At 39.9% G+C, this 24,286-nt stretch overlaps 1 protein-coding gene across 2 annotated transcripts in view; it reads right to left on the reverse strand.

The window, feature by feature from the left end:
- TESK2 (testis associated actin remodelling kinase 2) overlaps positions 1-24,286 on the reverse strand; it is a 75,819-nt gene that overhangs the window by 47,242 nt on the left and 4,291 nt on the right. For both annotated transcript variants that reach the window (XM_082765683.1, XM_082765682.1), the window contains exons 2-3: positions 21,505-21,808; positions 3,648-3,769 (exon numbers count right to left, since the gene is read on the reverse strand). In XM_082765683.1, coding sequence (XP_082621809.1) covers positions 3,648-3,769; positions 21,505-21,726 — 344 coding nt within the window. In that variant the 5' untranslated portion in view covers positions 21,727-21,808. The remainder of the gene's footprint in view (positions 1-3,647; positions 3,770-21,504; positions 21,809-24,286) is intronic.

Raw genomic sequence — 24,286 nt, forward strand, 5'->3', positions numbered from 1 at the left:
GGAGATGATGCAACATGGGGCTGGTGGTAGAAACAGTTCAGAGCACTCCATGAACACCACTAGTCTGCTTTTGCTCCATCCACTCCTAAAATGTCCTTAATTTGATCCCTGGGGGAAACGAAGAACAAGAAAAGCAGCTCTTTCTTACTTAGTTTCTGATCACCAAGACGATGACTGAATAAGAAATACAATACTACAGTTAACATCTACTCTGCCTCTGTAATCACATCTACTAATGGAAATAGGAAGCAATAGAGAGGGAGACCAGAAAACCTCCAAATCCCCTTACTTTTACCATTCATGCAGCTGCAAGAGCTTCTATTCCAAAACATCCTTAACAAAGAGGTTCCATTTTTGCCAAAATAAACCCTTTAGTGGAGGCTAGTTTCTGACTTTTTCTAATGTACTTTGCATCAAGATTTTTTTTTAACGGATCTACTTTATATATAATTATATATATTTGACCACAAGAGTCTTCGTGATGCTACCACAGGGATGATACACTTACAGGAACTTGGAAGTGAAAACTAAGCTCTTCACTGTCTTCTGATCAAGAAAGATCTACATGGCTGGCCAAATGCAGAATTTGAGCACAGAAACACTGAAATGAGAGTGGTGATACTTAGCCTTCCAGCTCTGTGCCAAGCAACACAAGTTATTTTTAAAGCTTAAATAACCAGACCAATATTTCATCAAGTATTAGAAGTGGAGGAACTGGAATACCTTGACACAGCTCTGCCTCCTAAAGAAGTACAGAAGTGTCTAGGTCACTAAGGTAAAGTCTCTGCAGTGCTCAGGAATGGAAGAAAGTCAGACTAATTCAGACACCAGACTGGTGCTTGTAGGCTGGGGGGGAAAAAAAACTCAAAAGACATCTGGAACCGTGAAAATGAGATGATATAGATAGCACAGAAGCAAAAGCAGTCTCAAATAATCAGCAGTATTAATTATTCACTTCAGTGCAATTAATGGCAAAAACACAAGAATCTTTGCAATAACAGCATGAAATTAATTGCAGGCACGTTGGAATGGATAGCTAGTAAAAGTTTGCAATGCATTCTGGAACACTGGCAAAGGGGATTTTTATTTTCTTTTTATTATACAATGGGTAATAATGATCCTTGGCTACCAAACACACTAGAACGAGGAATCTTTTCTCTATGCCATATCACTTAGCTCTTATAAAGCAGAGAAGAATTCGATGTCAAAGACAGATTAATTTACAGATTAAGGCACTAAACCATCAGGATGTTCAAAAACATAACCGCACCCAGTTTAAGGAAGATTTTGGTACACCAAAATAAACAAATCATTGCCAAAACTGACACTTACTTTCTAAAATATTAACTAACCGAACAACACACGTGTTGAAATAGGCTGAAAGCAGATTTTAGATACCATAAAGCCAGTATCTATCCCATTTCATAATCTGACAAGATGTTTAGTAGGAGAGCGTCTCACAGCCCTCTGGCCAGCTGGAGTTAACCACTGCTCAACGTGACCTAAACATTGCAGCCTAAGAATCCACTAGTGCCCTGACTGGCAAAGAGCAGTTCAGGACTGATGGAAAGTCACACGTTCACAGCATAAATTCACAGTAGATAGTTCTAGAGCTTACAGAAGATGAAGAAGCTCACAAGTATGTATTACATAAAATCAGAGATCACTCCCAATGCAAGTGGAGGAGATCCAGTGGAAAGTGGAAGTTATGCATTAGAACTTCTTGGAAGAAGATCATTCTCTTTAAAACTAATACAAGTCTATAATTTCTAAAAATCTAAAAATAAAGAAGCATGGTGTTACAGAACATTTTCCCAGTGACCTCTTAGCAGTACTTCACTGCTCTTACTTGATAACACCATGTTTTTAGCTTTCAGCACTATACTATGCAAGTAAATGATTATGAAACATTTCTAATGTGTTTTTGAAGTGGGAAATGGGTCCTAAGCTAATTTTTATGAAACTAGAAGAAGCTCCAGTAATTTACAGGTTTCTGAAACATACATACAGATGTGCACACACACACGCAGAGGTAGATAACATTTAGAAAGGGAGAAATCTTCTGTCAAATAACACGAAGGGACTGGAAATACTGCAGTGAGTGATTTTAAACCAAAAATTAAGTGAAACATACCTAAAACAGAAACACCAAGTTATGCAATAGAGGAAGAAACATAAGTTTTTACTGTACATTATTATTCAATAGAATAATAAAACTAAGTAGTCCTCATTTGCATTTCCTGTAGGAATATCCTTGCTGCCTGCAGCAAGCATACTTACATTAAAGACTTTTTTTTAATACTTGAGAACCAGCTCTCCTTGAAAAAGCCTTAGATGAAGCATTTCACAAAGCGAGTGCTATTTATGCTCCAAAACAGTTATGCCACGATAAGACATACCTTTCAACATATGACATTTATTTCTTATGCATTCACTCATAACTGCTTAGTTGAACACAGATAATCCTGTGTAATAGCTGGGAGATCAAATAGAATTCCTTTTCAGCTTTACCCATAAATTGATATATTAGTGGTCTTTCTTCCAGACCACCTGTGCAACACCACTGATTCCAAATTATTTATAGACTAAGGCCAGATGACATCAGTATATCATCAATATTATCTCTTAGACATAAGGCCTTTAAATTTCAACAATTACTCAGAACTGAGTACCATAACTCTTGTTCTCAGCAACACCTGTGTAATTCTGTTCAAGGGGGATAGGGCTAAATTCTGAGGGAAAAGGAGTGGTGGATAGATGTAAGAAAAGTAAAGATCCTGAAAACTAAAATTCCAGTTCTCACATCATTTAAAAAATAAATAGGAGAGCAAGGATAATTGCTGAGAACTTATCTCACTTTGTAGCAGAAAAAACAGATCAGACAAAAATCTCTGATTAGAGGCAAATTGCTACAACACTCAGATTGCTATACACTGGGACCAGTAAAATCAATACAGTTTTACTATGAGTAAAAGTTCTCTACCTTCTCAGGGTTTTTTCTGTTTGTTTTTAGAAAAAACAGAACAGACACCAATTAATGGAATACTCTTTAAAGATAATCCAAGTGCTTCTGGTTTGAATCCTCATAAATACTGAAGGAAACAAACAAGTTGTTACGCATCGGTTGATGAAGACTGAGCCAGGACTTCACGGATCAGATAAGCTAATTATAAAGATATTTTAGGAATCAGTACTATATCTGTACTATTTAATAGTCTTGTGAAAAAGAGGAAATTAAAGTTCACTGTGTCTCCAACAAAAGCTTTCAGAAAGCTGCACTGCCTGGACTATCATCGTAACCGCAAATCATGTGAATGGTGATAAACCTGCAATCATTTAAGTTCATGAAGAGAAGTCCATTTCGCTCTTCAGATCGTTGTACTGTTTCATCAGAATATAACGTGGAAACTTGTTTTTCTCTGAAATTACTTATCACTAGTAAACTCAAGATACCAAACTCATGTGAATTTTCTGTTTGCTCAAGTCTTTTCTTTCTCTCTTCTTCCCACTCCACTTCTCCCATTAGGACAGCAGCTGTTAGAAGCTGTTCCTAACACATTCATAGATACAGCTATACAAAAAAATGGAAATAGAAAAGCTCTGCTAGAGACAACCTATCTCCATACAATTCAGAAAAAGTAGTATACCTTAAGATGTTTGGATGTGAGAGTCTATTCATAAGTTGAACCTCTTTTAGCATGTTTGCTCTGTTGCTGTTCAGTGTGTTCATCTTCAAAGCCATGACCTGGTCTGAAGTTCTGTGTCTTACCTGCAAGATACAAGCAAAAAAATGGTAAGAATATGTCCTAGCAACATGAAATTGGACATCACCTGTACAAGGCTGCACCTCATCATCTTAGCACGAGTGAAGGAAGCCACTCGATTGCCCAGGGAAAGAAAGTTCCCTACTCCAAGTCCTATAAATCTCACCTCCTTCCCATCCATATCCTTCTTTTCCCATAGCAGTTACTGGCTCCATTGCTCACAGAACGTGGAGACCCTGCCTTATACAGCTGCTGGGATGATTTCAGAAGTAGTCAAGATTTACTTCTTGACTACGACCATGAGCCAGATTTTACACTCAGTGGAGAGAAGGCATTCACGCCAACCCGTACTGCAAAGCAGAGATGTTACTGGACATGGTATCACCTAGTCTAGGATGTTCAGTAGTGGCTGCACAGTGCCAGCATGAAAAAAGCTTTCTCTAGCAGCTGTGCAGAACCAGCACACCAGAGACAGCTTCCCCAGTCAGACATGCGTGAATCCAGCCACTTCTGACGTGCTACCCTCAAACCAGCCTATTTGCCACCAGCAAACAGGCAAACATTAAGTAGATGTGCTACTATTAGAAAGAACTTGTCACAATAGCATAAGGCAAACAGCAAAGGACTGCGCAAGCTGAAGAACAGCCCACAGGCTTTTTCTCCTGCTTCTCCCCTGCCCATGCACACAAGCTTCTCAGCTGGCTCACCCACAGCCACACAGTAATCCCAGGGTAATAAGGATCAGAGAGAGGAGGTGGAAAAGGATGTAGAAAGCAGCACCAAGAGCAGAAACCAGCAGCAAGTTCATGAGCATGGGACTTTTCCTTTCAGTGGCAATACCAGCTTTAAAAAAAAAAACTGGTTGAACTACAGCTTTAGTGTGTTATAACAAGATAATCCAGAATTCCTCTGTGCATAACCTGTCCTGCCTGTTTGGCATTCTTATTAGTTTTAAGCAGGATGATTGCATGTTAACTTGATGCGGTTTAGTGTTACTGGTCAGGTTTCTTGTGTCTATTGTGTGCTTTCATTAATTTTTAATTTTATGCAGCTTTTGCATACTGAGCCAATTTGAATGAACAAGCTGAGCCGGAGAGGTCAACTTCTTTATGCAGACATTTTTTAATACCTATTTTAGTTATACTTAGTTTTATTAGCTGTAATGCTTTGGCTGAGGAACAAAAATAGGAAAAAAAAGCTTGCACTCACTTAAGAAAGGAAGGTTTGTTCTATCAATGCAAACAGATCAGAATAAGGACAATTTAAAAGCCTTCAGTCTATACAGAACAGCTCTATCAGCTCAAGGAATACTGCCTCTGGGAGAAGGGTGAGGAATCTTTAGCGTTGTGCTAGAGCAATTTGGGTTTGCAGTGAACGGGAAAGAATTTGAAGGAGCTTAACTCCTATGGGCAGGGAGCTACTCGGAACAGGACTCCCTCAGAAGTCAGCTTTCCACTAACACTGAAGCTTCAGGGTCTGCCAAGAAAGAATGAATAGAGGTAGAAGGTGAGCAGAAACTTGGATGGAGTGTGGTCTTGAACAATATTTGCCTTCTCATTTACTCCACTAGCTACCTCTTAATTTCTTGCCCATTTCTATAATTCACTCCATTCCCTGCCAAAACATCAAGTCTTTTTGCCTCTGCTCTTCGGTAAAAGAAGAGCCTATCCTATAGTAGCACCTTCTTCCTTGTTCATTGCCTTTTCCTTGTTTTGGCCTCTTCTTGAGCTAGGGAAACCTCAGAAAAGAGGGTGGGTAAGTTTTTGGAGCACTGTCCTGCATGCTTCCTGGATTTTCAGGTCTGACAGGCAAGAGGAAGCGGTCAGCAATTGCTTCTCAAAGGACCGGCTGGCTGCAGCACTAACACCATGCCCAGAGAAAACTGAGCAGGTTTTGCAAAGGACGTTTTTCATTCTTCACGTCAGAAGGATATTCCTGAAGTCCTTTCAGTCTTGATAGACTGAACTGGGTTCTGTAGCAAGCTTTGGGGGCTTTTTTTTTTTTTTTTTTATTAAATCAATTTGACCATGCTTCAGAACAGCTCAGATTTCTAGCATCTGAGCATGTTAACAGATTTCTGAGAGGCACCCCACACTGTGCTGAAGGTGGGAGAACAGGGACTCGTCCTCTCACACCAGCTACCATTTGAGTTCGGAGGGAAAGGCAGACCTGACGGCAGAAAGGCTTCTTCTCAAGAGGTCAATACCCAAGACAGTGAATAAAAATCAGATGACAGCTTATACATCACGGAACACGCTATTAGTCACTTAGGATACACATGAGGATAATTGTGTTCTCTGCTCTGAAGGAGAGCTGGCAAACAGCATTTGCACAGCAAGAACGGACTGCCAAGAGGCACAGGCAGGTCCTACCTCGAAGGTCAAGCTCCAGATCATCTGAGCTGTCAGCTCTTCTTTACAGCAGCTGTCAGTTACACCACCCCATGCATCTACTTACCTGTCACTCATACTCTACACAAAATTGGGGTCTCCATCGGCATTCCTTGCCAAAACCCCAAACAGTCTTTAATCTTTTATCTCCCATCAGGCCTCTTTTGTGTACGTGAAAGCATGGAAATGGTGTTTCACCCACAAGACAGCTCCAGAAGGGAAACTCGTAAAGATCTTAGAAATGTTACCGATCACATTTAGTGTTTGTTTATAGGGCATTTTGCCTCAGTGCATGCCTGTACCCTCAACATAAGCAGGAAACCCTAGTGGTTTGCTGTAAAACTGTCAAAGCTGTTGACATTATTATTAATTAGAGTTCCTTGCATATGAGATCAAGTAACCTTTCGGTGATGTCTGGATGATCATGTCTATGCTTGGAAATATTCTAGCAATCCTACAGCTGCCTTCCCATGTTGCTCTGCACCCTCATCTGCCTTCAGCCTGCTTACCTACATGCCTCCATCTCAGAGGTCACAGTAACCAGATATTGCCTCCCTGTTTTATTGCTGTCAGGCAGTTAAAGTGTCCCTTTGCACTGATTCTCCGAGGATCAAAGTGTTTTGTAAGTACTTTGACCTGGCTATGGCTAGCTGCATGGCCTGCCTGGTCTCTGTGTCTTCAAACCACGTTCGAGTCCTGGACCTTCTTACCTTCCTCTGAAGAAATGAGGTAGGTAGAAGAACCTACTCTCCAGGTAGAGAAACAGGAACATACTTGAAAGAAATATCATCATAGTGATTGAGCAGGGCTCACATTCACAGTAATTACTCACTATGTAGACATTGTATCCAGTTCACATGGGGAATTATCCTGCAAAAGTTGGGATTTTTTAATTTTCTGCTTGCTACAAAGTTCTTTGTTATTAATAAACCCTAAATATTGTTTAAATAACTGTTTATTAGCTAATGGGTATACCAGAGCTTTCTGAAAATCCAAACGTTTATATTACTTCCACTCTTTGCCTGTACTGAAGGTTTTTTTTGACCTTTACTATTAACTGTACCCTTCCAGCTGTCCTTAGAATGAGTTTCTGAAGATCATTTCCCAATATTAATGTTATAAATCTGCCAATACAACTTCAAGGTTTGCCCTTAGTTTTCTACTGTATTTTCGTTATTTGTCAGCCAGGTAACATTGATTTGGAAGTACTTTATCATTGCTACCTTCCGAAATTGCCTTTAATCATTTTCCAGTTTTTCCTTACCCTCCTCTTCTCTGGTATCCAGCCTCACCGCTTAATTACATTTACAGATCTTTACTTACACAGCCCATTACCCAGAATCAGGTTGCTTCCCCCAATTTATCACCCACAACAATTTTTCAACATCCTGTTACGCATCTCAACCTTCACCAGGCTGTTTCATCTTCACCTTTCTGGTCATGCGTCCGAAGTACCACTTCACTAACCATTTTACTTCAGTAACCTTCTCCAGTCTACATGTATGACATTCCCCAAGCTTGCTTCCTGGCTGAGCTCGTTGTATTACCCACAAGAATCCTGCACACGTTCTTATTACATACACTGACTCACCATCCTTATATTCACCAATTCAAATGTTCCCTGCACACTCAGCCTTCACATTAATGATAGATGATAGCAGGTGGTGTAGACATAAAAAGTTATGTGAGTTGTTCTCTTTTCTCTGACAGTCTCTAAGTGTCTTCACCTGATTTGCCTTCATTTTCTCTTGCAGTGACAGGAGATGAAGGTATTACCTCAGTTAGCCTTTTAGGTCATTTGCACTACCTATGCTTGACTGTGATTGACCAAGTCCATGAAAAAGCTGGTGAGATTCAGGAGATGATAAAAAAATATTATTAAAAAGGGAACACATCAGAGGACATTATATGACAGGTAAGCAGTTCTGAAGCAGACCAGCATTTGGCCCTCATGCAAGACCTACCCCAGGGACAGCTGACTTCCTTGCTGTGACAGCAAAAGGAACCTTAAACAAGTTAGGGTCAGATGCATTTTATTGAAGACTCACGGCCAAGCCATCAAGTCACCACACTCATGGACATAGGTATATTCATGGACAAGGTATATTCATACCTTGGAGATGAATGCATTACAAAAATGCATAACTCTGATTGAGGAAAATTCCCTTTAATTGAGAAGATCAACCTGTACTTCAGGTCAGATCTCATTCATATCCTCATGTTAGCGATGTCAATATCATGTCAAGTCTCACATCAGTAGAAAAATCTGTAGTGACAAATAGGAGCTTAAAGAAATACATCAGTCTAGATAATATTAAGCTGCTGTGTTGATGCTAGGGACCAAGACTGGATTGTGGCTGTTTTCATAGTGGTATAGCATGTCACTACCCTAACTCCTTGTAGCAAGAGAGAAGCATGCCAAGTGTAACAAAGCCTTGCCAAACAAAACTAGTCAACATGTGTTACATGAGTTTAGCACAGGTTCAGAAGATAGAGAGGAACTACACAAAAAAGAAATCAATAGATTTTAAAAGCCTGACAGTAATTGGAACTGCATTCACTTTTAGTATGAGAAAAAAATGAGACAGACACAGAAAGTTGCACCTTTTACCAGTGCCTTTTAGTACAAAGGCTTGGAACTGGTCATTAAACAAAGATCCTGTAACTTCAGAAACTTCTAACATCACCAATACAGCAGAGTAACAAGATCAATTACTACAGAATATTCCACACCTGCAGCCAAATGAGTTCTCTATTTTTTTGCCAAACAAAAGTGAACTTATAATTAGTAAGTAGTACAGCTGTTACTTTATAAATCCATTTGTGTGAGCCAAAAAAAACTTCATTTTTCTTTTGTATTTTGTTTTACTTCATTGCCTGCTGTAATGTAGAACCAGGGCCCAAAATACAGCGCTCATTTATTTTAAACAAACGATTTGCTGATAGGAATCTGTCTGTATCTCTGCCACTAACTTGATCTCAAGCAAATCAAAGGCAAAAAAGAAACCACAGTCTTATTTTGAGAGAAAGCACAAATGAATCTGAGGCCTATTGTTCCACGGTTTGAGATCAGATGTAAACAGGCACAGCCAGGGTGGGGAAGCTGCCTGATTTTGTGGCCCGTTCAGCAGAATGTAACCATATAAAATTCCCTCAGCAATCCAGAACAAAGCTCATTCATGGACCTGCTGCTTAATTGCTGGGAAAAAGCAGAAGAGCCTTATTTTTTTTTAAGCTACACCACAACCTGACTACATAGCTCACGTATGTATTTCCAAACCAAGTATAAAGTCACAGTCAGAGAAGGAAATACTGAGTTAGAAGCACAGCTCTGGGAGCTCATTCTTCTTCATTTTTAATGTCAGCTACCTTGTCAGCTCACTGAATAACCCTGAGCATGCCACTTCAATTCCATGCGTACGTTCCCTCTTTAGCTCTTTAAGTCTATAATATGGAGGTGATAATGCTATTTCTGAGCCAGGGAAATCTGACATCTGCAAATGTCAAACATCCAAAGATAATACATAATGAGATACTGTATCTTTGTGTCCTTATTCTCCTATTTCCTTTTTTAATACTGATGATTAAATATTTCCTGTGTTACTATGGTTTTATCCTGTGCAAAATGTGACGATATTTGCATGATCTGCAGATGATTTTTAAGCAAGAACACTTCACGTTAAGTTCTTCTGGCATGTAACTGCACCTCCAGTCTTTTCTAATATATTAACAGTTTGGTACCAAGCATGCAATCCCCCACTGTATCAGGGATGTCATCATCACCATTCAAAGACATTTGTTGATTTTGTTTTAAAAATCTGCATGGGAACCTTGAGAGAAAGTTTTATTATGGTCAGAAATAGTTTCCTTACACTTCCCTCATAAATCTGTCAAATAAACGTTACTCATGCATGAGTAAGGAAGTCAGTCTCACATTTGTACAGAGCTGCTTGCATGCAGCTATTGCTGCTATAATCAGTCACAGCACTAGGACTTGAGCACAAAGAAGAGAGCATGGAGTATACAGCAGCTACATTTTGCTTTCTTGAGGATAGTTATGTTTTTATAAATTGCTACAACTCTGTGGACATAGCCAAAAAAATGAGAGCTCTTAGTAATTTCTTGTTACTTCAGCCTTCATGGAACTGCTTTTCTCGAGCATTAAGTTCTCTTACAAAAGGAAAAAAGGAGCTAATTAAATATTCCAGGCAATTTCTTAGGTGTCTCCTCATTGTCAGCAATGGCTAGGAATTACAAGAACTGGATTTGCAGGACTCAAATCAAGCCAGCTGACGTGACAGGTACTATGTTACCCATACTGTCAGCCATGGATCAGTTACCAAAACAGCATCTCCATTTTGATTACTCAAATAATGTCCCACAGCTCTGTCCTCTCCTCAAGCCCTGACCCCGTCCAGTGTGAGCAGCAAACAGAAGGCGCCCACGCCCCAGCCAGAAGCAGCTCACACACAGCACAGATGGATTGCCATCACACAGCCACATCCATCACTCCTGTGCAATAGATTACTCCACCCCACCACCCACCCAATGCCAGGAAAACAAGCACTCAGAGAGGTGTGTCACAGCAGTCGTAGGGGATGCAGCCCGTTCCCGAGGCTCAGCCATGTTACCGCTGGACACAGGCCAGCGCAGTTATTTGAAGAACAGTAAATCAGCACCTGTCCCCTGGTATCAGCAATGAATGAGCTTACACAAACGTGCATGTTTGCCAGCTGGCAAAACAGAAAATCCCAGAGCTGCCAACCCAGCACATCTCCATACAGAACAGAAAACTAAACAGACCATTTAACTGCGCTGGAGAAATTATTACGTTCTGCTATATTTTTCAAAGATTTTTTTTCTTCAATAGGGAAGTTGGCTGATCAAAGCAGGGAAGATGAAATGTAGTGTATGCAAACTCTTTTCCCCCACGTTTGTTAATTTGCTTCACTTGGTACAATTTTAGACCTTACTTGTAGCGATGCCAAGTAGGACTGCAGGAAGGAGCATTACAGAAATAATATTTTCAAAATTTTCCTAGAATTTTTCAACACTGCTACAAAAGGCAAGACTTACATTAGGTCTACTACCCCATGACACCTTTGAGGCTACTAAAATGTTATAAGGGGATTGTTACATATATATATATACACACACACACATATATTTAAGACTTCTGGCCATAAAATAGATAAATCAATCAATCAAAAGAAGATTTATGTCAGGTAAGTCAAACATGAACTGGCCCTCTGTTCTTAGCCTTTCAAAGCAATCTCAGTTCTGACAAACATGCATGAGTGCCCTGCAAGTGAGGCAGGAAAACCTAAAATGAATGATACACCTGAGCAGGGATGAAGCCTCATGAGTATTTTGGCCATTTTGTAACCCCTAGGGGATAATTATGCAGGTGAGGTTTTTAAGTGATACATCAGTGATCCATCAGAGTAAGGCCTATTTACTTCACCCTGCCGATGTGCTAAAACCATTGGCTAATTAAGTGAGAAGGACTGGGATGACAGCATCTTGGCACCTCAATAATCAAAAAATCACTAGCAAGAGGAAGGCAACTGTCTGCGTGGTTACCACACAAAACATCTTGGCAGTTGCTAAAAGGCTTCCCAAAGGCTGATACTTCACACAGCATGAGAGGAATAATCCTTCTCAGTATTTATGCCTCATCTCAGTTCCAGAATGAGGCTTCTTCCTACTCCTGACAAATATCAGAGTAGGAAGCGAATGATTAGAGGCACCCAGCTGATACAACTCAAGAGCTTGAGGTTTTAAGGCTACTCTAGCCATCTTGGTCAGTTCACGTTAATACAGTGACTGCATTCCCAAGCAAACAATTAGTGTTGTGTTTTAACACTATAGTTTCACATAAGAGTCCTTAAGCCCCATTTATCTTGCTTCTGTCAGCCTGAGAGTTACCTCCACTGGTCAAAAGAGGAAGATTTTTAGCTTAGAACTAAATTCTTTTGAAATAAGAAGCAAGACCACACAGCATGTGTGGACAAGATCTGCTGTTTTACTAAGAGGTATCACATCACCCAGGGAGGGAGGCAGCAGCCACAATATCTCTAACTCACTGTGACAGAATGAAGGAAGAAATTTAGAAGAGGAACACCACACCTGGGTGGGGTACCGCTCAAATGGATGTCACTTCTCAAAGCTTACAAGGTATACTCCTCATGCCTACAAACACAAGGATTAGATCTACTTGTTTCCCTACTTCCGTACTCATTTTCCAATCTACAAGGACTTCTGATGCTACATAGCACAGGCAGAACCAGAAAAATCTCATTTTGCCTGATGTAGCAACACCAATCTCAAGGAAGAAAAAAATATTAAAAAGACTTGTTTAGACCAGTAGATTCTGAATTTGTTGACCTTAGACTGTTGGTAGCTGTAAGCATCTCAACACTCGGCCAAGCTTAATCAAGAACATTCTTAAAAACCAGGATGGCTCCAAACATCACCAATGAAACTAGCAGGAGAGAGCAGACAATTTTGGTTAGGCAAGACTGTTCCCAAGCCACTTAATGTTTCAGAATAGGCCTAATTCTCATTACAGCTAATAGCCACTGGGCCTTGTTATGCCTTCTTCCTCAAACAAAGGGATAAGAAAAAGGCATTGTTTGAGAAATCTGTTTTCTCATTATAAGACTGTTTATGCACTGTAATGACATTTTTACACACTGACTAGGTTAAGCTTGAAATGATTCATTGAACCACTTTTCCAGTTATTAGATGCTGTTTATATTCTTTGTTTTTCCCTGATGTATTGACACCACGTTCCACAGTTCCCCAGCTTAAGAAAACTCAAATATTTGATTCTGAAGAAGTATTTACATACAACCAGGCAGTTTCCTACAAATATTTTATAGGGCAACTGAAATAAAATACTACTTAAGCCTATCAAATGGTCTCATAAACAGCAATAACACCGTGTGATCTCACCTCTAGTGTTTTATGCAGCTTTTGAAGAACACCTGCATTTGGCTCAGGGCCCCAAACATGCTGGTAATTCCAGAGGTAACCAATCCCTTCTTAGTATAAACCCTATACCGAATGTTCAAAACAGCACATTAGAAAATGAGAGAACTTTGAAACTGAAGGAGAAAGGACAAAGACAACACGTGAGATAGATTTGACGTATGTTGTGAAATTTCACATCATCAGCTGACTGCCATGCCAATGCTGCCCCTTCAGAGTATTTTTATCCTGAATACCAGAAATGCTTCCTTATGAATCAGTTTCAGAAAAAAAAAAAAAAAAAAGAAAGCCAACCCAGGCAACAAATTAACTGTGCAAGATACATATTCAAGCTTGCAGGGTTCCTACAGCCTATTAATCCAGAAAGATATTCTAACTTTTAAATTGACAGCACTATTATTTCATTCCTTAATACAAAGTGGCAATCATTTTAAGTGAAGCATGAAGAAAGCTCATACAGATGATAGAAAGCAAGTCTTAGAGACCCTTTTATATGAGGTTTAGTGTTGCTGGAGCCATAGCTCTGTTAACACAGTGCATATGCGAACTTTCATTACGTCTCTAGACTTGCAGTGCCATAATAAGTTTTCTTTTTGTCATCAGCAACATACTGGAGATAATTGCACTTAATTTCTCCTAGAAAATAATTTGTCTATTAGGCATAATTCCTCTCCACATATTTTGCTTATGTCAAGCTTGGCATTTATATTGCTATTTAGGCCTTCCTCCTATGCTGCACATCTTCCTGTTTTTCTTTGCATTATAGATTTGTGAAGTCAAAAGCACAGGGTTGGAAAAGACTTCATGCCATCTAGTTCTTCATCCCTCTATATCCCAGACCAAAACCAGCTTCATCTGTCACTCTTCATTCTTTAAAAGCTGACAGTAGAGACTACTGTAAAAGAAGATGCTAACTCACAGGCATCTGAAGAATTAATTTCATTGAAGTGAGAGGGGAATGGCTGCATCACAAGCCACAATGGACTGAAAAACCTCCAGAAGTAGATTAAGCTACTCCGGTTTCCCATGAAGACATGCACATAAACAACATCTCCTTCAACTGGTTGAGCTGGGAGAGCAGGAGTCCTTGGCAGAGGGATGGTAAAAATCTATAGAGGAAGTACAAAAAGCAGCTGGAAGACCTGTTTTCCATCATCTGTATGAGCTTTCTTCATACTTCTCTTACAACAGCTACCATAAAGAAAACCAGCAGACTTCCTGTCTCGCTCTACATAGGATAAAAAATTAAAGAAAAAGTATTCCGTACAGTTAAGTTCATGGAGATACTAATGCCAACTTGAAGAATGTGATTTTGGCTTAAAGTTTGGTAGCAAGGCCTCAAAGTCAAATTGTTCAAAAGTAAAAGCCAGAGTTGTACTAAGAGCCAAATTCAACCTTTCACTTGGTATTAACAAATAAACACTGGCAACACAGAAAGGGTTGTTTATGTTGAAAGTTCTGAAATAATAACCAAGAGGGTATGTTAGGACTGAAAAAAAAAATCTCTTGCTGGAATGCTCAGGACCTCCTTGATTTATGCTGACATTTAATCCCTTTCCCCTCTTCAAAGAATTCAGGGCTACCAAAAGGTGTTGGATTGACTGTCCCGAAGACCTGACATCCCTTTTACACAGCAAGCAGGTGCACACAGAGGCAGTAAGGAGCAGCTCATGCAGTCCTGGGAGCAAGCTGGGGCCTTGTCCTGCAGAAGGGGACACCCTCAAGCAATAGGAGAGAGCTCTGTACTAGTTATGAGCCCGGCAATAACACACAGCCTTGCATTTAGATGTAAAGCACACTGACAATTCATATATTGCACTGTCTGATAGTCTGTCAAAACCTGAGTTAATGAAGACTCCGGTTCTGGAGAGTGTTACCTGCAGACTGAGCCACTGGTTTCCAATCCTTTCTCCAACACATTTTGTCTGAGCATGGGCTGAAAGCCAACAGGCAGCACCTTTGTTATGAATTCAGCTTCTGTTGCCCCTTTTTTCTGCCCTTTCTTCACGTTTTTTTTTTAATAGTCATCCTCTCCTTTTAATCTAAATTGGTGTTCCCTTTTCTACAGACTCATTTATAAAACTGCTCAAATAGTACTCCCTTCCTCCTTCCACACATTCACAGACATTTTAGTCTTGGAAGAAGGCCTCTGTTGACATGATAAACCATTAAATGCCACAGGAAAACTGAACCCTCTGTCAGTAAGGAGTTGCTTTTAGAGCCAAGAAGCAAACAGACACGACCAGCTGTAAAAACAACTGAAACTGGGAAGTCCTAGCTATAAAAGGATAGATTAATAATAATAATATTAAATAATAACAAAAACACAGCCTGGCTACACCAAAGGAGGTTCCAGAATCCCCTATAATGGAAGTTTTAAGGACAGGCTGAAAATAACTGCCAAGAACAGAGCACATGCACTTGAGCATGGCTCAGCTAAGGAGACTACAGGAGTTCTAATAAACAGAGCTGGGAAGGGACGGTATTTTAAAGATTGGTGATCAGATTTATTAAAGCCATTGTATAAAATGACAAGTCTTACAATAGCTATACACATAAACACACAGACTTCTGCAAGACATCTGACTTTGCGCCGTAAGCTGCTGTAAGTAGGTTAAATATGAATGATAGCTCAAGCTACAGTTGTGCATGACAAAGCAGCGTGAAATGGGGAAGTTTCAACCGAGCTTCCAGAGGAACTGAGCTAGGCCTCGTGTTACTCAATGCTCCATGTTCACTTCCAGCTCACTGACGACAGCTACCACTCAGAGAAATTCAAATCCTTCTAGCATTGCCCTGCTCTCCTTATTTCACTAAGTAGGGAAGGCCACATCGTATCTCAGGCACATCTGAGCAAAAAGTAACACACCCCAATGAAAAGCTTCACTAGAATCAAAGACTGAAGGCTGTATCTACAGAGCAGGAGACCCACGTCCAGTGAGCAGCAACATGAAGATGTATGTAGGAGTCCCATAAAACAAAAACACAACACAAGTTTGTGTGTTATGATAACAAGTATTGAGTGTTGTAAGACTGTGGCAAAGCAAAAGGCTAGTTTGGACAAGTCATTGTTAAGAACAAAACTAGGACACTCAGTTTTATGCCCACTTTAAAAAGAAAAAGATATTGCAGAAGATGGTGGAAAAACTTAAACCTCTACTGCAAAAGCAAGGTTAATCTCAGGGCAGGAAAAAAAAAAAAAAAAAAACACAAATTTGGACCATGTTACACATCAAAAGGGTCAAAATATAACTTGATAATGCACATCATTTTTTACAGTGAGGAAGGTAGAGGTACTAAAGATTCCAGCCCCGCCAAGAAACACTAAGAATGACTGGGTAGACTAGCAGGCCAAAGAGACTTCACAACAGGGAAATTAAACACTAAGCACTGGCATCACTGATATTGCTTTTGCGGTCTTCAGCTCAGAATTGAAGAAAAACAAACAAACCCTGTATTGTATGTCACGCCAGTGTGCTTTAGCCAAAATACCAGTTACTGCTATAGTGTAATGACCTTTCATTATGTGGCAGTAAGTGTAGATCATCTAATATCCCTTCTAAGCCTTAACTGCTTGAGAAGTACATAATGCCTTCCTTCATTCTCAAACATCCCGTCTAACCATAAGACATAATGGGTAAAGTCTACCATGAAAATAGATATTCACAGATATAATAGATATTAAACAAAATAGACTTTTTTGGTCAAGCAGCCTGTAACCTTTGTCTCTCATAACCTCTGTTTCTGAAGTCCTACGAGTAAATCCATCATTCACCCCATTCTACAGTTCTTACTTTGCATTGTTTATTCTAGATAGCAAGTTCTGCCAAATTTAGGCCAAATTTAGGCCAAAGGCCAACAGAGGAAAGTGACTACTGCTCAACATCAAACATTTCTGCACTAGATTCTTCTTCAAGACCTGAAAATTATAGATGGAGCAATGTCAATCAAGAAAAATAGTAATCAAGTCACAAAGCACAAAAAGATACAGCTCTGAATCTCACTTTTGGGAAAGCCAGACAGCAGGATCTGGCAGATTTACCACAGTCAGATGATCCAGAGATCAAACCCACCAGCATGACCTTGTACCTTATAGACATAGCATCCAAAGTGGTACAAAACATGAATTGAACTGGGTAATGTCCATCAGAGGTAACAGAACTACCAGCTGAGTACATTACCATACTAGTTAGTATTTCATAAAAAAGAAATATATATGAGTGTTCTTCACAACCCTGAAGCACAAAAAGGAATTTAATCCTGCGGAGATTAGTAGGGGAAATTTGCTGCACAAGTGCAAAAACAGGAAAATTGTGTAGCCAGAAGTTCTGCAGAAAGGATTTCAAGTTATAGGGGAGCACAAAACCCATTGCTTGGTGCTTTCAGTAACAGCCTGGGAAGGCCACAGTATGTAAGCCAAAACAGGAGTGCTGATTTCCATCTCAAACATTTTTTGGAGGCACCCATGCTCATCTGCTTAATGTTTCAGCTCTAGAAGGTCATTAATTTTGCATTACGTCTCATACATTTTATATTCACATGCTTGCCTTTGCTCATCCACTATTAAACAACATTAACTTTTTTAAAAAGGTATTATGCACCTTTTCCACTGCTCACATGAACAACTTTCCCAGGCATATGCTTAAGACACAAATGATGCTGACGCAATCGCTTTGAATATTTCATAAGATCAGATTATTTTTTGTCTGACAATTAATTTCTAATTGTAGCTCTCTCAACTCCTACCAGGTTAAAAGCATGATTCGAGGTGGTCAAGACTGTGGCCTGGTTGACCTGAGTTCTGTCTTCAACATTACCCTCTGCTTATCCCAAGGATAATCTTTCTAAGGTTAAACTAGCTTCAGGTTTGTCAAAGCAAGTTCCCTGACAAAAACAGATCACTTTTCTCCCTGTTATATGCCACCTCCCTGGCTATTGGAGGGGGGAGCTTTGAACAGGCAAGCCCATCATTACGATAGCAATGAAGTAGCCCTGTACAACAGAACTAGAGTGACACAAAAAATATTTTGCTCCTATTTTTGGAATTATTTTCTGACAGTACTGCTAATTAGATGGCCAAGCATACTTAAAACAGAAGAACTATCCGCACTGAAATAATTTTAGTATCCAGGACTGCCCAGGAAAAACCATGCGTTCTTCCCTGAATGTCAGAAGACTTCACCATGCTTCTTCTAACAGTCAAAAAACTTCAAATTCTCCAGTGACCACACCTGTACAGCAACACGAACTTCCCAACACACAAACACAAGCAGCCTTGAACCTGTACAACTCTCTACTGGATCTATGATCCCTGTACAGGCAAAAAATAAACTGTCCTCTTTCAGCATTCAAAGTATCAAAAGTATTTCCAGTCTCCCTTAGAAGTTCAGCTACAGAATACAGAGCCAACAAGAACCCCTAAAGGAACTTGAATATTTATTACTGGCTTTGAAGCAGAAGATCTATGTGAATGGAGGATCAAGGATTTTAGTCCAACCGCTGTTCCAATACATGCAGTTAACATACATTATAAAATATCTCCTCATGCAGTATTTAGTTTCAGCACAATGTTCATCTCCCCCACAATTACTTATAGCTCCATCAGTCTTTACTAGTCTTCCCAGCTAAGAATTTAAAGATCTAGGATCACGGCTGGGAAATGAACATTTACACAAACAGCCTTTGCCTAGTTCAATTTAAAAGCAAACATCAATGTTCTGCACTTGCCATTGAAAACTACAACAGGAAACAGTCAGTTGGCTGACTCAAACTAGACTACTACTAGTGTTTGATAAAGCTCAGCTTTTCTAAAGTAATTTCTACAATATACAGCATTCAGGTGAATTTGAATTGCTACAATGACAGCAAACAAAAATCAAAAGGCCAGTATAATATTTCATGCTGAATAAACCACAAAGCTTAGTTTGTGTGAGTAAAGGTGCCCTAGAAATGCTATAAAAACATGCATAGGACATAAAACCATTAACATACACCCACCGATGCTATGATGTATTCATATTCCCAAATTAAGAGAAGGCAATTTCTATCCACTCTGAAAGATTATATTAAAAAAGGAGTCTCCGCAGAAAAGGATTGAAGGGAACAAATCACTGAAAACAATTGTCAGTTGTGTAGCAAAAGAAAAATCCCAAACCCTCAAAACAGTGCAAGTATTCTTCGTTAAATCACATGAGCAAACCTGATGCGTGATGCTCACAAAACAATAGACAAATACATAATTGAAAAAGCTCTGGTGACATTTTTTTCCCTGAGATACCTTTCACTAATTTAAAGGGAAAGCTTCATTGCTTCGTAAAGTTACTTATGCAGCAAGTTTGGAACTATCATGGATTCTTCTCAAGTTCAATCGCTTACCAGGGAGCCTGCAGATCAGCCTGAACTTTGACTGTGTCAAACCATGAGGCTTCCTTTCCTGGAAGCACATCAAGGTTCTTGCATGAAATCTGATCATCAGCACAGTCAGATTAGTGACAGAAGTGGTCAGGCTGATAAACTAGCAAAACAGAAACCTGCCTAAGTAAGTGTGGAACCACATCTAAGACAAGGTTGTAATGCATTCTCACCCGTTTGTGCCAAAAGTGAAGGGAGAACATTTTTTTGAAACTGATGTGAAAGAAAAAGCTTTATCACTCGTTGCTTCCCTGCAGGAGGTCTGTAGCTGTTTCTAGAAAAACAGACACCAGATACCCAGATTACCACCAGCTCTTAGAGTAATGCTGCTGATGGCTGACTTACCCCAGGAGATGCCTAGCTTAGTTCTGCTGCAAGCAGGAATGGCAGGGAAAAGCTTTTTAAAGGTTAGCTGACTTCTTTAGGCACTGGAAGGTAAATCAGGTATCAAGGATTTCTCTCACCCAACAGAAGTTCTCAAACAGACGTGTACCTCCATATGCCACTACCGAACTGAAACAAATGCTCTCTTAAAATAAGATGTTCTTAATAAATCAATAACTGTGTGATAGAAAGTTATATTTGCTTTTAACCATTTCCCCATCCACCCACTTTTGTTTCCTAATGATCAGTAATACTGTACCTTTCTGCTAGATATGTAAGCATCTTGCCTCAGGGCACTTTTCCATGATGTTCCTCACAGCAGAAAGTTGCTTATTTCACCCAGTAAATCTGTTCACACATGCAGCTGTTTGACTTCACTTTCTGAAGTCCCAACAAACAAAACTTTATTTCAAAACAAGAAAAGGGACTTCAGAAATAAAAACTTGTGTTAGGGGAAATTAAATTTCATATATCTAGCTAAAGCAAAAAAAAAAAAAAAATTACCTTCACACAAGGGGAGATATACATACAGAGATGGGAATGTATTTGAGCAATTAAAAAAGCAAAAATAATTTTCCTTTTCTAATTCACATATCTATTCACAGCAGTAAAGCTGGATGTTTCTTGACTTAAATTCTTAAAGAAAAAAATCACATGAAATATCATGGAATGGACACAATACACCGCGAGACATTTTCTGGCATTTCACTGAAATGGAAACAAGTTGGAGGGTGAGTTCATTTAAAACCAGGAACTAAGGCAAGGAAACAAGTTATTTTTGCAGTGCCTGAAAGCCTAGAAGTCAACTCAATATCCTACTCCTCTAGAATAGACCTTACCAGAACAGTCAAGACATAAGAAATGCTACTAGCACTGTAAAACGGGAACTGCCTGTACAGTGACACAAATTGCTTTTCCATGTCCTTAACCACTTTCCAGATACTGTAGCAGCAAGTCACTGACAATCTCTGATTTTCTTATTCACGTTATTTACTATGAAGCAATCTGATTATTTAAGTTAGAGGTATGGCATAACAAGAAGCAAAGGGAACAGAGCAGTAGCTGAATGTATTATAACTGCAGCGCAACAAATTTTGTTGTTTCAAACTCAGTAATTACGTGTAGATCTCCTAACACTGGCACATCCTGAGTTGTGAGTCAAAAAACTGGCAAAGGAATGAGAACAATCTCACAAACTTAATAATTGAGCTACATTAAAGACATCCAAACTTAAATAAGAGGGAACCAAATAACCACTGGGGTTTAATACACTACACAAACACAACAATATGTGGCAGGGACCAAAGATAAGCCAGTTATTTTCTAGCTCATATTATTTCTCGCAAATAGCTTCTGCAACTCCCCAAATAACTTACAAGTGATAAAAAAACAGCTGGAAGAGGGACAAAGGAAACAATTGAGTCCTGCAAGCTCTTCATCACTTAAGTAAAGCCAATACAAGAACAGCCAACTTCAGCGAAGAAGTACTTTTGTTAATGCTCTTATACTTCTCAGCACCAAACACAAAACAATCACCACGAGGGGAAGAACTAAACACGCACCTTGAACACCTCCGAGAAGAAACCAGAGCCGATTTTCTCACAGGTGAAGTCATCAAGACGGGTAAGTCTGGAAAAGGCACTTATCAGGGCTCTGTACGAAGAGGTCCAAACTCTTCCAATCTGGGATGCAGTCCCATCTCCTCCAGTGCCACCGTCAAAGTCCTCAGCGCGCTCCAAGCGTGGTGGAAATCCTGCTATTGAATTCCGCTTACTTCGGTCCATTTTGAAAACAGGCTTGTCTTCTGCTAAGGGAGGACTTCTCACATCTTAGGTACTTTGCTGGCTTCTCTACTCTTGTTGGAAGCTAAAACACAAGAAATTGAGATCGTCATTATTATAAAAATACCTAATCACGTTTGATAGGACTTCAACACAACTTAACCAGTGTAAGAGAATGAGAAAAGCAGAAGATATCCAAGTAGGTGTAAAAAACACATACACACACAACCATCCACAGAGCATCATTAAAAAAGATGGACAATCTAATGAACTCTTCCTTTAGAGTCCTGGAAATATCTATTCTTTGGCTATTAAGAAATAAGTTTGGAGCTCAAAACTTTAAATGATAACAAAGGGCTTTCACACACACACACTATTTAAGTTCTGGTTGCTAAAGCAAACAACTAAGCAGTAGGAAATCCACAAAATGCTACCTTCTATGCTACTTCGGTAGCAGTTGGTGACCAATCTAGTGCTATTGCAAGAAAACAGATCAACTTTCAGTTGACTTAAACAAAATTATTAGCTGTCAATAACAGTAGCTGGAGCACCAAAAGCTTTGTTGTTTTTGTTGTTGTTGTTGTTGTTGTTTTTTTAAAAACTTCCACCACCTACATGTATGAATGTTCCAAGACCAATTTCTTAACTAGTGAAAACACAAGTTTATACATGCTAAAGATCTAGTCCCCGAATTTGTGAAAACGATCAACAATCCTGCTACAAAAACAAAGGCTTCTTGTACAAAACTGCCAGAACAATTCTCTACGCACACAATTTTAAAGCTATATTAATTTCAGTTCAACTGAAAACACAGGAAATAAGATACATTTGCCAAGTACGAAGGGGGAAAAGAAAGAAAAAACAACACCGAGGGAATTTTTTTTCTCTGTGTAAGAGGATGATGAAGTAATCAGGATGACTCTGGAGCCCATCAAATCCAAGTTGGATTGGCAAACCTGACAGGTGGCCTACTTTTTTTTTTTCCCTTTAAACCTTAGAGTCAGGAGGTTATTCATCTTTTCCACACTTAACTGTTCATTTACAGCAACTCAGTGAAGCCCCTACAAAACCTGAACAAAGTGAGCACTCACAATGAGGGCATTTTTTTTTTTTTTTGAGGGTGAATGAAAAACTGGAAGGGGAAAGCAAACTTTTTTTTTTTTTAATGAAGTGGCAGACGAAATAATCACAAAGCAGGGAGCAGACAAGGCACTTATGCTTGTATGTACACAGATGTACAAAACCTGAACAATGCACTAAATTTGAAGAGCATCTCAAAAACAGAGGCGCACCAGCTGTCCTCTGAATACGCCGCAGGCCTGCTGTACACATCTTGCATGCAGCGTATCCTTCGGAGATGCTGTGCCAACCCGTCAGAAAGGCACACAGCCCTTCAGAATCAGCTCTGTTGAATTGCATGGAATTCATTTCCATGTTGTCCTCTCCGAGAAGAAACAAAAACTCTACCCCCGACCCCCTCTCCCAAGGTCTGTGGTGGTGTTAATTTCAAATATCTTAAAACTCACCTCTCCGAATGAGGGTCAGGATGGGGAGGATGTTATAAGACACCCTTACCAGGGCCTGTTTAAGAAAATTTAATCTCTCACATCCCACATTGCGGTATTCCTACAGAACTTTATGTGCAGACTCCCCCATGCGTGAGCTTCCTGCGCTTTTCAGATGCTAGCACTACATCATCTAATGTTATAGCGTGGCTGGCTGCCACAGAGAAGATCAGGATCCAATTTCTGACCTCATATTCCTGCCTCACGAGCCCTGAAGGTCTGGAAATGGTACAGGAGCACCACGGGAAGACAAAGCCCACTCTGTTTCCCCAGGGAGACAAAATAGCCCAGGGAAGCTCCTCAGCTGCAGAGAAGGTGCCCAGGATCTTCCAAGCGTGCTTAAATAATTCTTTTTGATCTGAGAGCAGCGACCTAACGTTTGGTTGCTTTTCAGGGAGATGAAGAAAGAACTATCTGTGGAAGGAGGAGCGGCAGGAAACAATGGTGTTAACAAGTCGTTTTCTGGAACAAGAGGCAAGCATGTTTGGAGACTGACCAAGAGGCCTGCTGGACTTGAAGAAGCAATGCTTCAGCACTTCGCAGAGCAGCACCCACCTGGACTAGGAGCTTTTTAAGGGAAGGAGCAAGCTTTTGCCCCAGCAGCGCCCAGTCTGACACTCAATGCCATGACTCCCATGAGGTGCACCCTGAAGTTTTTGCAGACACCCCCCCCAAACCTAGTGAAACAACCCACCTGCATTGCGGCCCAGCAAACAGATCAGAGCTACATCAAGATATATCCCAAAAAATGAGACACTAAGATTGCCATTTTCTAGCTACCTCTGTCTTAACCATCCAGATACCGTTAACAAAAGATCAGCTCCCCATATACCCTGCTTAATCTACAAAAAAAATAATAAAATAAAAATAAAACACACCACCCTCACACATACACATCCTTCTGATTGAAATCACATGGCGAACTCCGCAAAACTCCGTACAAATCTCACAATGAAAGAAGAGATTCAAAGCACTTCACACAACATAAATCCCCAAAG

Source organism: Aythya marila (genome assembly GCF_965140915.1).
Source record: "Aythya marila genome assembly, chromosome: 8".
In the NCBI taxonomy this organism is placed as follows: Eukaryota; Metazoa; Chordata; class Aves; order Anseriformes; family Anatidae; genus Aythya; species Aythya marila.